A 14,969-nucleotide genomic window follows, 5' to 3' on the forward strand; every position below is an offset into this window, starting at 1 on the left:
CATCTAAAGATATCTTTAACGTCTCTTTTTATACAAGAATGCAACGTTTTATAAGATAATGTATAAAATTTCCTAAGTGAATCTCAAAATATAGTGGAACCTCCAATAACCTGTAAAAGGCGTCCATTTTTACAGGTACGTTTCTTTAAAAAATAATTACAAAATTACCTCCAAACAGCGCCGATTTTTATTTTCCCTTCAGTGGCCATTGTTCAGAGGTTTGACTGATGAATTCCAATTATTATTCGAAATACTTTATAATTTTACAATTTATATCCTTAAAAGGATGTTGGTAAAACATGTAGTGGACATCACAGGATGGATTAATTACCAAGTTAATAGATTTTCAGAATTCTTGTGGTTAAAGCAATATAAGCTAACTCGCAACATGTGGAGGATCTCATAGGATGGATTAATTACCAACAAGTTGAGAGAATTTCAGGATTCTTGTATTTAAAAGGGTATAACTTAGTGATGAAACATGCGGAAGAACTCAGAAAATGGTTTAATTAACCATAAATTGGCACAAATTGTATTAAATGATGAAACTTGTGAAGGACTTCAAACAAAAAATCACCATCAAAAAGTGTATCTAAAATGCAGAATTTAATGGGAGGGAACTTTGCAACACAATAAATCAATAATAAAAAGTCAAAAACAAGGAAAAGTTTAGAGTAAATAGGGAAGCAACTACTGAATCACTTGGAAAACTTTCAACAAAATATTGCAATCTTATCATCAAACAGCTAAGTATTTTTACTAGGTTAATAGCTGATTAGATTGTAACGGTTACTTAAATCTTTAAATGGATGCCACGGTTCAATGCCATTAAACCTATTTAACCATGGTATTTACAGTTTTTTACACGGAGAAAAACCAGTATTTTTTATCTAAATAATAGAAAATTAGCATATAAATTTCCTACTCTCCATTAACCTGATTCTTCATGATGTCAATTCCTAAATCATACCCCATACTCATCTTAAATAATTGAGCATAGCAATGAGGGTATTAATTGAATAATGGTGGAAATTAGGTGAGTACAATATTTAGTATTTTAAAGATGAAGTGACGATTGAATAGTAGTAAAATTTATAAAAAAAATGAAAGGATGTTATGTTATTACTCTACTGTTTTACTTACACATCTATAATTTTATTTTTCTGTAGTATGTGGATTATTTCTGTACACGCTCTTCAAAAATTTTCAGAGAATAAAATCAGGGAATGTCAAGTCTGAAGATCTTCACGACAGAAGAAATTATGCAGTTTTGTCATGGTCTCATTGTCTCTCTGGTGATGTGGCATGCAGAACAGTCGTAGCATCTTTTTGAATCTAGGAACAACTGGAAATCTCCTCCTCTACTTGGCACACACAACATACATCATACTTGCAGCCAAACTATACCTCAAACAGCCACACTTTTTTCTTGCAGGAGACTTAAGCAATACTACAGCCTACTCTCGCCATCATACTAATGTAAATTGTTACTGTTACTGGGATACAAAATTGCTTCCTCCTGTTTCCTCATGATAATTTTTCAAAGTTTGAGCTGGGGAACTTTACAAACACTGTAGATTTCAATATGATGCTTTAATGATCAAAGAAATGAGTCATTTTAAGTGTTTTAAGACTATTTTATTGCGTAATATCTGTCATTAAGAATACAAAATAGTCTCCTTAAACAAAATACATTTGTTTTTGCATCCCAGGTAAGACCATGTTTGTCAATAAAACAAAACTTATCATTCAAGTTTGTTCTCATCAATTCTGTCTACCGAGTCTTTGTTCCATAATTCCATCGACCTCTTCTCTGTTTAACCTAAAATGAAGCATGTCAAATATATAAATTACAAAGTTAAAGATTATCTCACTTGTAGCCCACACATATAATTTTATATAGAAACTATGAACTAGAAGAAACTTAACATTATCCTTAACAGAAAATATTACTCTGCATATGTTAGGTTCAACAAATGATTGAAATTTTGACCATATTATTTATGATTTCTCTCAGAACTGCAGTCTAAGAAATGAAGTAATCATTGCAGCAATTCTCCAAACATGTTCCAGAATTGCTGCAGTGATCACTTCATTCTGATATCACAGAGATATCAATGGCTCACTTATGTATGCAACTGATACAAATAGCAAATTACTATATCTGAAAGCAAAGAACTTAACTTATAGTAAATTAAAGGGCATGAGAAACAAAGACTACGGGAAGTGTATTAAAAATAAAAACATGAAGAGAAAATATTTTAGGTAAATTACTTTCATCCTTTATCGTCGTCTGCACGTAACTGGACTTTGGCAAAACGCTTTCCAAACTCCTCATATTAAAAGTATTATATCGCTTCTTAATCTTCTTCCTTCTCATGATAAGACCATCTTCCTTAAAAGAGTCATTTTCTAATAAAATAAAGATACTGTTTTAGTGATGTTACATTACACCATACATCAAAATTTTTAAATGAGGCATTATCGAGAAATTATTTAAATAAATTCATAATATTCTTCTTTAACTGCACTTAATTAATATTATTAAAAACTTTTATTGCACTGTTTATTGCAATTAATTAATACTCAAACCTTGACACAAAAACCTTTAAAATGAAGCCTTTTTATTCAATTTTCTAATATTTTCAACCAGTTTGAATGGCCTTCATCAGTAACAGAAAAATCGAATGATTTTGATTTGTAAAACGACATTTACTAATATAGAGGACACCATAGTGCCTGCTTCTTTAACTGCTCGTCCCTTTATTTTATAACAGAATATTCAAATTAAGCCAGCTCCCCAAGCTGCTGAGATTTTACTGGATTCTCTAAAGTTTATTGCTAATCCTTCTTGGTTTGTCTTATGTATCTGCCATGCTTCATATTTCAAGTGTCTCAAATGTCTCTTGTCCTGGATCTTTTGTATTATTTTAGCCCTTTCTGAATCCACAGTGACATCTGCCAGGTCTGCTATAACATAGGTTGCTAGTGCAGTGACTGGTTGTTCATTCTGCACGTTTCTTTTATGCTCTTTTAGCCTTTCTTTTAACGATCTCCCTGTGGCTTCAATGTAGTATAGCTCTTTTAGTCCCTTTCGTCTTGTACTGGTATTCTATATATTCCTGAAATCAAGCTCTGGTCTATGTCTTCCTTGTCTGTGTGTAGCATTTGTTATACTGTGCAATTCCTTTTAAAAATTATCTTTTTGTTAGTTGCTGCTCTTATTTCTTTGTAAATATTGCTTAGCGGTATTCCATTACAGTGCATTCTTTTATTCTTTCCTGCTCATTACCTTCGTTATCATCTATTCTTGTTTTGTTAATAATGGCCTTTATCGTATTCTGGTAGATACCGCACTGCCTAGCTAGTTCTTTAATGTGATCTAATTCTTTAATTCTGTCTTGTGGTTTGCTGCAGTGTGTGTATGCTCTCTTTATAAGAGTATTTTAGAAAGTGCAGTAAAATCTCAGCAGTTTGGGGAGTGGGCTTAATTTGAATATTTTATTATAAAATAAAGGGATAAGCAGTTAAAGAGGTTTGAGTATAAATTCATAATAATTTGAGTTACGTAGCAAAAGAAAATATAATAAGCAAATAAATAATTCTCACCCAGGATCAAGGATCAAGAATTAAGAGCAGTCTATAGTCCAACAGTAGCATGGAGTTTTAATGTTAATAGTCATTGCTGCAGTTGACAAAAACACCATTCTGTTTACATTCAAACTCTAGCTAGTGGCTAATATTGGAATTGTGTCACTAGACCAGAAGTGTGAATCTACAGATCAACATTCAGCAGAACTGAGCATAACAAATGTAGTGAAACTCCACTGTTGCAATACTATGCAGTCGTTGGACTGTAAACTGACTCTTAGAGTTAGAAATTAACCAATTACTGAAAGTAAAGTAAATGATTAGTTAACTTTGCCTTATGGACATTGAGAAAGCCTTTTGCATGCCCATCCTGCATTTGGCCAGGCCTGCAATGGGTGATAGGTGATCTACATTAATATTTCAGAGATATTATAATTAAAACTACTTGGTTTTATTAACCAGTAGAGTGTTGCTAAAAAAAAACTATGAATCTAAATTGCACAAAGAGCCTGTTGATATAATAGAAATAATCTGTCATTTTGTTTCTTGCAAGAGTAATTCTTGTTCCTTACATTTTAAATATGCCTCCTCAACAAGAGACGCTGTACAAAATATATCCTAATGATAAATAAGCTGTGTGCTCAAAAAATTAAGTGTTTTTCTTCCCAAAATATATGTAGTTAAAAATATCAGCAAACATATAACCTTTGGGGTGCCTGGTGGGGTTTCAGTAGCCTGACTTATTTTTAAAAGTTTACAACTATTTTAATAGTTGCGTTAGCGACTTAACGTTATTAGTAGCTACAGTTCTCTTCATGCACTGGCGATCCCCACCAAATTTTTAGTGCATTGCGTGATATTGTGTGAACAAGATGTATTTGCATGTGTGCCGGGCATCACAGACCCCACCAGGCTCACTGCATTGCAAAATTGCAAGTAATATTTTGTATGTAAAATTCGTATTTTTTGTGTTTGTTTGATTTTTAACACGTTCACGGTGTCAGTAGATAAACGTTTAGGAAGCTGCTGGGCATCTGTAAAGAATGATCCATACCTATTTGTATGGAACATGAGAAATTACTATGGGAAAAATGCCTGAATTCTTGATTTCAAATTTTAACTGAAGAAGATTAGTTTTTATGCCTTAACAAATAATTATATTATGTGCCATTAAAATGAAGCCAAAATACTTAGGTTATGATTAGATTATGTCATGATTTCCAAAGAAAACAGTTTTTATTTTTGTTAAAACAGAAAAAGTTAATGTTTCTTATTATGTAGTTGTGTGAATAAATATTTCACGTAAATCAATGATTGTTTTATTTTAAATATGTCTTAATAAACCTATTATATATATATACTAACATAATATTCAAATTTTTTTACAGGCCATATAATGTAGTGTTTTATTTCAGTCTTTGGGACCCCACCAGGCTCATGGCATAATTTTCTTCATCAGGCACCCCGAGGGATAATGTGAATTATTACTTACCATCAGAATCATCACTATTTTCATCAAAATCTGGCAATTTCTGATTTAATATATCATCCATAATGTTGACATTACTAAATAAACTTGAAGAAGGGCTTGATTTTGGAGTCTGCAAACAAAATATCAAAAGATTATTGTCTTGTGATCAATAATATTTTATTACAGTACAATTTACAGTATTTAAAGTGCTTTTGGACTGTAAGCCCATCATCACAAGTCAAGAAGAGACAAGTATGAGTTTTCTAAAACACTGTTTTGCAACATAGACAATACCCAATACTATTTTTCATTTACAGATGGTGGCGGTGAGTGATGGCAGCAAATGTTTAGTGGTAAATATAAAATTTTATGCTACATTTATAACTATGAACAGTGGCCAATTGGATAGATACACTGTCATATTTTCAAGCATGGAATAGATTCTATTTTTCTGATATCAAAAACATACTAACACTCTATTGGCTATTAAAAGTGGCAAATCTTAGCATTAATGACGAATAGTCTACATGCCAAAATTCTCCTCAATGGCACAGTGAGCCATTAGAGATGTCTTGTGGAATTGTTTCCAAAGTAACAACTGCTATCACTCACCACTGCCACTGGAAAATGCAAGTAGAATCAAGGCTTAACTGAAATATGTCATTAAACAAACAAAGGCTAGATCAAATTTGAACTCACATCTTTTGTGGGAGATATGGCAAGAGAACTTCTTACTGCATGGCAATCTGGCTAACAAATATAATTTGAAACACAATTATTTTTCATTACTGTGTATGAGACAGGCAGAACAAGATGCAATTGCAGATGTGAATGACACTGTTCGGACCTCAACAGAGCTGTAGAAAATGCCCATAGGAGAAAAAAAGTCAAAGGAGCCATACCTCTATACGTGACCTCCAACATAACATAGCCTCCTGGAATTGGCCCACTTCCAAGGTACGATCAGGAGTCACAATGCATGCCCCATTAAAACTATTGCATCTAACTATTCAGCCCAAGTGAATATGCCAGCTTTCAATAGCCCACTTACTGTGGAGTACTCGATGCTCCATCGTTTTAGATATGGGGGCTCACCCAATGCAGAGTACTACATACAGAGTGTTGGCCGAGGCAAGCCATCACTCAACTCAACCAACGTGGAGACTGGTTTGGGGTGAAAGCTATTTTTAGAAGTTAAGAAGTAGAAGTTAATACATTTACTATTTGTTATAGGCACCAATTATCATGCCAATAACTTGCAAGCAAGATAGCAACCAGAACTGCCACCATTGGATTTCCATATCTGGAGGCAAAGGGTTGCACGTTGGACTCTTCTTTATTCTTTATAGATAAATAAATATTATTAAAATGTCTGACCACTATTCTGGACTGTCTGTTAAACACGTGACAGACTTAGTAGACCATGCAGCACGACTCTCCAGAGCCCGAAAGCAGGCCGTAGACTGATTTTTGGGGACTATACCTTACAAAGGATCACATATGTAAGTATGGTTTCTTTGATTTATTTGCTCCTGTGGGCATGCTATACATCTCTGTTAAGGTCCCAACAGTGTCATTCACATCTACAATCTTACCCAGAACACTTATTGTGTTGTTGTTCATCTCCTCAAGCAAGTAAGATGTAATTCCTACTTGTAATGTAACTAAAGTATCATATAATCAATCATTCCATATGGAAATTAAGCTTCAAATGAAAAAAGTCCTATTCAAGAACAGTAAATGTTTCATCTTTAATCAAAACAAGTCAGTTTGAATACCGTAAAACCACGTGGTTTAGTAAAGTGGCAAAACTAACACCGGTGGCGCAACAAGCACCAAAGATGGCGGCGTCAAGAACAACAACCTGTCATTTATATAAATACCTTTGACTCTTTATTATCTTCGATGGCAACGTAAACTTTCTTGATGCCGTCTTTAGCTGTTTCGACCGGGCTTTGCATTTCTAATTTCACGAATTTATTTTAAAAAAATTTCAAAATACAAACGCGATTACGCGAGACGCGACGGACCCGTAAACAAAGCTCCTGTTTACACACGCGAAAGAATTTGTTTAAGTGTTGCCAGCTTCATTGAACGATACAGCTGGCAACCATTAAATAAATTCTTTCGCGTGAATTTATTTAAATTAAAAAGATACGTGCTTTTAATATCGGCAATGAATAATAATTTTATTTAAATTTAAAATATATATTAATCAAATATTATTATATTGTACACACTAATTTTAGTGTGTACAATATAATAATGCGTAGTGGCTAGGCCAGTGGTTCCCAACCGGTGTTCCGCGGAACACTGGTGTTCCGTAAGCATCTCCCAAGTGTTCCGCAGATTTAGTCGCAAATCGGAAAATGTACAATCGTATTCGTGCCGCCGAATATCAAAAAATTAAAATCATAAAATTTTCATAAACTTAAATATATATGTACGACTCGTACTTACGGAGTGTACTACTGTTTCGAATAAGATAAAGGCAATGATAAAAACTGGATGAAATATGTAAAAAACATCAGGCACAAGTTTCCCATTAAAGTTATTTAGGTATATTTTTTCCTGTCTTAGAATTGGCGTTAATAATATGAGTAGAGATTTTGAATTATAACTGCTCAATTCTAATAAAATAACTGATGACAAGCTTATATATTTCGTATTAACTTAAGTAAGTGTTCCGCTAAAGAAAATTGCTCACAAAAGTGTTCCGCAACCTAGAAAAGGTTGGGAACCACTGGGCTAGGCCAATGATGGGCAAACTACGGCCGCGGGCCAGATGCGGCCCCCTGAAATGTTCTATCCGGCCGCTCGCGACATTATTCCTAATCTGACGAATAAAAAAGAATGCAGGATATAAGAAAAATAAATATTTTCCTCTTTTTTCCTCTCTTTCGTTTTATATCAGTGACGACATACAAATTTATTGACTTATCCTAGATATTGGAATGTTATGTTGAGAGTGAGGCACTGGCTGCTGGCAACTTTGTAGCGAAGAGTAAAACTGGCAACGCGGCTAGATATCGAAACACGTTTCTTGATTCAGACCTGTCTTAGCATTGTTGGTTTGCTAGTTTTACTCTGCATATTGTGAAAAATTTTAGCCCTAAGATGTTATCTAAGAAACGTAAAGTTGATTCTGAGTGTCGTGTTTTCAAAGATGAATGGACTTGGAAGTACTTTTTTACAGTTTTTAGGAATAAACCACTAATTTTTCATTTCCGTCGGATGAATAAATATTTTTTTATACAATTAAAAGACACAATCGCTCTAAAAATCAGACGATCACCATTTTTTATTTTCTTTTAGTATTCCAGAACGAATCAAACACCAGACCTTTTCTTTTAGGCTACTTAGCTGCCCATTTTTAAAAAGAGTTCCTTAAAACACAGAAAAACCAATAAAAATTTTTTAAAATGTTCTTAAAATTGGTATGGTAAATCTTACGACGTCTTTAGTTGTTCATCCTTATCCTTCTGGAACACTAAAAGAAAATAAAAAATGGTGATCGTCTGATTTTTAGAGCGACTGTATCTTTTAATTGTATAAAAAAATAAACCACTATGTCTCATCTGCAACGAAACTGTAGCAGTCTACAAAGAATATAACACTTCACGACACTTCAACACTAAGCACAACGATGTCAACGTTAAAGCTATGACTACAGTGACCATATTTTTTTAGGGAAAATAAAGGACATATCGAAGAAAATAATAAAAATACCTTATAAAATTTATAAGTTTATAACATTCATTACGAAAATAGTAGCATACAACAATGCATACACTAAAATTTTAAACAATCTTAATTATTACACATACACACACATTGTAAAAATTTAAATAACATTAATTTTGATACTTTTCAGTAAAATTAATTAATTTTTTTTAATAGCGGTGGTTCACGCTATAAAAAGTCATAAAATTCCATACACTTCGTTTAAAAGTTGTATTTGACGGAAATACATGCTTCTGATGTGCTTACTTTTAACTGGGGTTTTTCATTCATCCACATATTATTCACCAATTCGTTCGACAAAGGGCATTAGATCCAGGGAGACATAAAGAAAATTCTACAATTTTACAAATGTTTTTAAAGCAATTTCTTTTGCTGTAAAATGTTCAAAAATCTCAACCCACCGTTGATGGCAAGGCTTGTTATTCTGTCGCCATTCGTCGATCTTTTCGTTTGTGACATATTTTTTTACACACGAAACTTCATCAAATAATTCACCGTCGACTATATTTACGGACCAATGATTCGAAATAAAAATATAGCTTTCCTCTACCTTTGCCCACAAAGGGATTTCGTGTAATGGGACCCATTCAAACACCTTTATTTCAATAAAACACGTCCCAATTATTTAGATAATCTATGCACGTTTGATAAAATGTGTACACAGCAGTGGCGTAGCGTAGTGGAAGCGGCACTTTTAGGGTGCGGCAAAATTTCACAATAAATAATAATAATATCTTGTAAAAATTTGAACCATTTCATTTCATATTTTTGTCGCACCTACGATTCGGACCGATTGAAATGAGTGTAGTATAAAGAGACAAAGACGTTACCTTAACAAAAGGTTTTATTCGTGTCTAAAATGCACGACTGTTACAATTCAAATGCAGCGAGAAACAGTGCTGCCAGTCCAAGAGACTAGCTACTGTGGGAGAAGTGTTGCCACACTGTGACACTACTACATTCTCCCCCACTTACATTACATAATATAGTCCTTCAAATAACCGGGCTGACGGCGCTGCCTTGCAGGACGAGGCGACCCGATTACTTCTGTTGGGGTTGAGAAAATATCTTTTTCTTCGACTTGGGAAGGATACGAATCGCTCTCGCAAGGTGGAAGGGGCGTTGCCTGAACATCAGAGCTAGCTTGATCAGGAATCTGAGCTGAAATATTAGGAAAGACCGTGTCATCTTTCGAGGATTCAGGCAAAGGTTCACCTCTAGGCGCTATGTGCCTTAGGGATACTGTCGATGTCCGCCCATCTGGGTACTGAATGTGAGCGTACTTAGGATTAACCTCCAATAACTGAACTTCCTCTACTAGAGGGGCATATTTATTGGTGCGGTTATGTGAACGTAGTAGGACAGGTCCCGGTGATAGCAACCAAGTGGGAAGGCCAATACCCGTTCCTGTCTTCCGGGGGTGTCTGAAAAATCTTTCATGCGGCGTAGAATTTGTAGCAGTGCATAGGAGAGATCGAACAGCATGTAATGCATCGCCTAGTACATCTTCCCACTGATCAATACTTCGATTAGTCGAGCGAAGAGCTAAGGAAATTGTCTTCCAAATAATACCATTGTAACGCTCGACGAGACCATTACCCTGGGGATTATAAGGTGTGGAGAAACTAGAAGCAACATCAATAGAGGTGAGGAAGGAACGAAGTTCACGAGATAAGAATGCAGCTCCTCTATCTGAATGTATATATGATGGGGCTCCAAAGATTGAAAACAGCTGATGAAGGCACTTAATAACAGTACTACTGCTGACGTCTGGACAGGGGAACGCAAATGGAAATCTTGAATATTCATCTATTATTGTCAGAAGGTAACGGTTCCTCGACTTGGAAGGAAGAGGACCTTTAAAGTCGATGTCTAAACGTTCAAAGGGGGACGTGGCTTTAATAAGGTGGTTTGAAGGAGCAAGAAATTTTGGTTTTAATTCGGCACAGATAGGACAAGAAGCAGTTAATTTCTTTATTTCCTCCAAAGAAAATGGTAAGTTCCTACTACGCACCCAATGATAAAAACGAGTTACTCCTGGGTGGCAGAGAGAGTTGTGGAGAACAGAGAGTCTCTTCAAATCAGGAAGAGCACAGCAAATTCTTGATAGAGCATCAGCAACGGTATTTCGACTACCAGGACGGTAAATAATATCAAACTTGTAACACGACAGTTCCAATCTCCACCTTAGAATCTTATCATTTTTAATTTTACTATTAGATTTAGAATGAAACATGAAAACTACCGAACGTTGGTCAGTAATTAATGTAAAATGACGTCCAATTAAGAAATGTCTCCACTTCTTTAATGCCTCAACTATAGCGTATGCTTCCTTCTCTATGCTAGAGTGTTTTCTCTCACTACCATTCAAGGATCGTGAGAAGAAAGCCACAGGTTTACCTTCCTGAGACAACGTAGCACCAATAGCGAAATCAGAAGCATCTGTTTCGACAACAAAGGGCACATTGTCAGTAACAGGAGTCAGGGTAGAACGAGATATTTCAGCTTTCAAATCTGAAAAGATCATGGCAGCCTCAGTTGGGAGTGGAAATGACTTACTCTGGGCTATAGGTTGAATTTTCTCACTAAATCCCTTTATCCACGGGGCATAGTGGGCCAGCATTCCTACTGTTCGGCGGAGAGATGTAATATCTGTAGGTAGAGGTAATTCTAGCAAGGGCTTTAGACGCTCGGGATCTGGACGTATAGCTCCCCCTTCAATTAGGTAACCTAGTATACAAATAGATCTAGAAGAGAATGAACATTTCGCTTTGTTGAGTGTTAAGTTATCTTAAGAGCCATGTCCATAAAACGAGTGAGATTACGATCATGTTCTTCCTGAGTTCTTTCGCAGACAGTAACATCGTCCAAATAAGCAAATGTGTCGACTAAACCTTCTTTAGTAATCAACTGAGAAATAGAACGTTGAAATCCAGCAACACCATTTGTGAGACCAAAACTAATCACCTCTGCCACAATTTGTTACAAGCTTCGAATGCCGTATAATGTCTATCTTCTTTCGGAATGGGAATTTGATGGTAGGCTCTACGTAAATCTATCGTACTGAAAACTTTATAAGAGGCTATTTTTTGAATCAAGTCATCAATTCTAGGGAGAGGGAATGCATCCAACTCAGTATACTTATTAATAGTGCGAGAGTAGTCTATAACTAACTTTTCTTTGGACCAGGTACAATCACCACCTGAGCCCTCCATGGTGAATTGCTTTCCTCAATTATACCCTCAGCCGTCAACCTCTTAATTTCTGCGTCAATGAAATCCTGATCTGGTTTAGAGAACCGCCTAGATTTAGTAGCGATAGGCCTTGTGTCTTTAGACAAATGTTTGAAGAGATGGGCCGGTGGCACGTTTGCAAGCACTGCAGAACAGATCAACAATGATGTATGAGAGCCACCAAATTTGAAGGACACATCAGTATGCAAAGCCAGGAAATCATGCCCTAAAATTACATCAGCACATAGACCAGATAAAGCCGACAGCGAAACGTTCGGATAAGTATGGCCCTTTAAGTTAATAGAAACTATGCATCGACCCCTCACAGTCGAACTTAAAGCAGTTGTAGCCATAGAAACTTGAGCGGAATGTGGAATAATTTGGAGGCGATGACACAATGCAAAATTATAATCTATGAAACTTTCGGAACTGCCAGTATCCACCAGGGCCCGAGCTAAGATGTTGTTTAACTGTATATTAACCGTAGCTCTAGACAAAGGGCTATGAGCAACAGTTGCCAAGGTTACAGCAGCCGCAGTTGGCTTACTCCCTTTGCTTTTACAGACTCTAGAAAAGTGTCCCCTTTTTCCGCATCTGTTGCAATCTTCGTTTCTGGCAGGGCATCTGTTGCGAAGGTGCTTCATGTAGCCACAATAAGGACACCTACGCTCAGTAGCGGCCAACACGTGTGAGGGTAAGGCATTAACTTCGGTATTATTTAAATTCTCTTCCGCCAACTCCTTTTCATTGGAGATATGGATAGCGCTTACTGTACTAGTATTAGAGACAAAACTTTCAGACTGAACACAGGCGGATTCTAAAGCACGGGCTTGAGATAAGGCATCTACGAGTTTTAAAGTATGGCTTTCTAAAAGGCGCTGTCGTATTTGAGGCGATAACAATCCTGCAATAAAAGCGTCACGTACATATTCACTTTTATACTCTTCCGCCGAAACAGAGGTAAAGTTGCAGTCCTTACTTAATGTCCTAAGATTCTGATAGTACTGGTCAATGGACTCACCGGGTTGTTGGCGACGATTAATTAGGCAATGACGAGCGAAAATTACATTTATAGGCTTCTCATATAAGGCAGTTAGAGTCTTAATGGCATCCTGAAATCCAGAGCACTCTGATATATAAGTGTAGACTAAGGGACCAACGAAATTAACAAGAAGACTGAACTTCCTCACATCGTCCATTTCCGTTGATGATACGAAGTTCTCGAATGTTCTGTACCAATGGGACCACTGTTGAGAGGAACCACTAATGTTCGGATCGACATTAAAACGTTCAGGTTTAAGTAAGCTATCCATCTAAGTAGTTATAGACACGAATAAATTGTAGTATAAAGAGACAAAGACGTTACCTTAACAAAAAGTTTTATTCGTGTCTAAAATGCACGACTGTTACAATTCAAATGCAGCGAGAAACAGTGCTGCCAGTCCAAGAGACTAGCTACTGTGGGAGAAGTGTTGCCACACTGTGACACTACTACAATGAGCACGGAATTTTTCATTACTTATTCTTTAGAATTACTGTATATTTTAGTCTTAAATTGAGATACCTAAATAAGGGGGCAGTGAAATTTTCCTCCGCCCGGGCGGCTGACACCCACGCTACGCCACTGGTACACAGCATCATTGAATTTATTGGCTTGTGTATTTTCTGATTTTTCTAATGCTAAAATCAATTTTCTAATAAGAATAGGAAGAAACCTCTCAGTTTTTCTTTCAACTAACTTTATCTTTAATTTCTTTAGAAGTATGGATGTTTCGTACATTGAGATTTCTTGTGATTCAACTTTCAATATATATTGGTGAAATATTGAGGCTTGGTTATGAATAAATAATAACCATTCTTGTGCTAATGTTTCATTGAAAAAGTTTTTCAGAACTGTGGGACATTTTTCCAGATTCAAAAAGTATGATTTTAATGGATTAAATAGATGTAAAATACTATCTAAAGCTGGTAAAAGAGTTAGCCAGCGTGTTTTGCTCTAACCAAGGAGTTTTTTATATTGAACCTCAGCGTAATCACAAAATTCTTTCAGATCTTCTACTCGTAATGTGTAAATATAGAAATGTGAATAAATTTGTACTAATATCATTTCAATATCTATCGGAAGACAATCTACAGCAGTGCTTATGCAATTGTTCAATACGTGGGCAGCACAATTAACTCCTATCGATTTATGTTTACTTGATTGTTGCATTTTAAATAAAACATTATTCTTTCTTTTCTTCTGGGAACCACCAAAATTGCTGTTGGTATTGTCAGCCCACAAAGCGAGTAATTTATTAGTAATTTCAAATTTTGACAGTGATTCCTTGATGCAGTTTGTTAATATATCTGAATTTTCTCCAGAAAGATTATTTATATTCAAAACTTTTACTCTGACACCGCAATTGGGTAAAAAATATCTAATCAGAATTGTGCACAATTTAGTATTACCATGATTCGAACAATCCGAATAAATAGTTATATAATTTGTTTTGCTTAAGTCAGTTTTAATCGATTCAAAAGAATATTGTGGGAAAACATTACCAATGATTGCTTTCGTTTTCGTTCTTGCACAAGAATATTTTTCCTCAAAACATTTCTTAATTAATTTAGAAGAGCACTCGTTTGATTGAAATGAATAGTTATGTTGTATTGAGTGATAACACCACGCCTCTTTTAGTGTTAAAGCCTTTAGTGTTGTCATCGGAATTTTTATTAACGAAAAATGAGTTTAACGATTTATTTGTTGAAGCGCGTATGTCCGCTTCTGTGTGTTTTGCTGTCTGAATATGATGTGTAATTGCTGATCTGCCACTATTCGCAATATTAAAGCTGGCTAAACATTTGTTGCATTTGACGTCACTATCCGTTATTCCTTTTTTAATAAATGGAAATTCTTCTTGTAATGTTTGATTAAAAATGCATTTTCT

General features: G+C 35.4%; 2 protein-coding genes across 3 annotated transcripts; both read right to left on the minus strand.

The window, feature by feature from the left end:
- Positions 1-1,616: 1,616 nt before the first annotated feature.
- LOC136970879 (uncharacterized) lies at positions 1,617-7,129 on the minus strand. 2 transcript variants are annotated; one of them, XM_067265385.1, is made up of 5 exons: positions 6,946-7,129; positions 5,762-5,812; positions 5,084-5,192; positions 2,275-2,412; positions 1,617-1,822 (listed from the first exon to the last, which is right to left on the minus strand). In XM_067265385.1, the coding sequence occupies exons 1-5, from the start codon at positions 7,021-7,023 to the stop codon at positions 1,818-1,820; spliced, it is 381 nt and encodes a 126-aa protein (XP_067121486.1). In that variant the 5' UTR covers positions 7,024-7,129; the 3' UTR covers positions 1,617-1,817. The 2 variants fall into 2 exon arrangements, with proteins under 2 accessions (XP_067121486.1, XP_067121487.1); XM_067265386.1 differs by lacking the exon at positions 5,762-5,812.
- A 4,458-nt stretch (positions 7,130-11,587) lies between these two features.
- On the minus strand, positions 11,588-13,352 carry LOC136970904 (uncharacterized). Its single transcript, XM_067265408.1, has 2 exons — positions 11,981-13,352; positions 11,588-11,775 (listed from the first exon to the last, which is right to left on the minus strand). The coding sequence occupies exons 1-2, from the start codon at positions 13,350-13,352 to the stop codon at positions 11,588-11,590; spliced, it is 1,560 nt and encodes a 519-aa protein (XP_067121509.1).
- Between the last annotated feature and the right edge of the window lie 1,617 nt (positions 13,353-14,969).

Source organism: Centruroides vittatus, unplaced genomic scaffold (genome assembly GCF_030686945.1).
Source record: "Centruroides vittatus isolate TY-2023 unplaced genomic scaffold, ASM3068694v2 contig_221, whole genome shotgun sequence".
Lineage (NCBI taxonomy): Eukaryota > Metazoa > Arthropoda > Arachnida > Scorpiones > Buthidae > Centruroides > Centruroides vittatus.

Excerpts from the sequence above, each read along its gene's own strand:
- LOC136970879 (XM_067265385.1), bottom strand. The coding sequence starts at position 7,023 with ATGCAAAGCCCGGTCGAAACAGCTAAAGACGGCATCAAGAAAGTTTAC. Across the intron at positions 5,813-6,945 it reads AAGATAATAAAGAGTCAAAG|CCAGATTGCCATGCAGTAAG; the intron begins GTATTTATATAA and ends TATATTTGTTAG. Across the intron at positions 5,193-5,761 it reads CCATATCTCCCACAAAAGAT|ACTCCAAAATCAAGCCCTTC; the intron begins GTGAGTTCAAAT and ends TTTTGTTTGCAG.
- LOC136970904 (XM_067265408.1), bottom strand. The coding sequence starts at position 13,352 with ATGGATAGCTTACTTAAACCTGAACGTTTTAATGTCGATCCGAACATT. Across the intron at positions 11,776-11,980 it reads TGTACCTGGTCCAAAGAAAA|AGGTGATTAGTTTTGGTCTC; the intron begins GTTAGTTATAGA and ends AAATTGTGGCAG.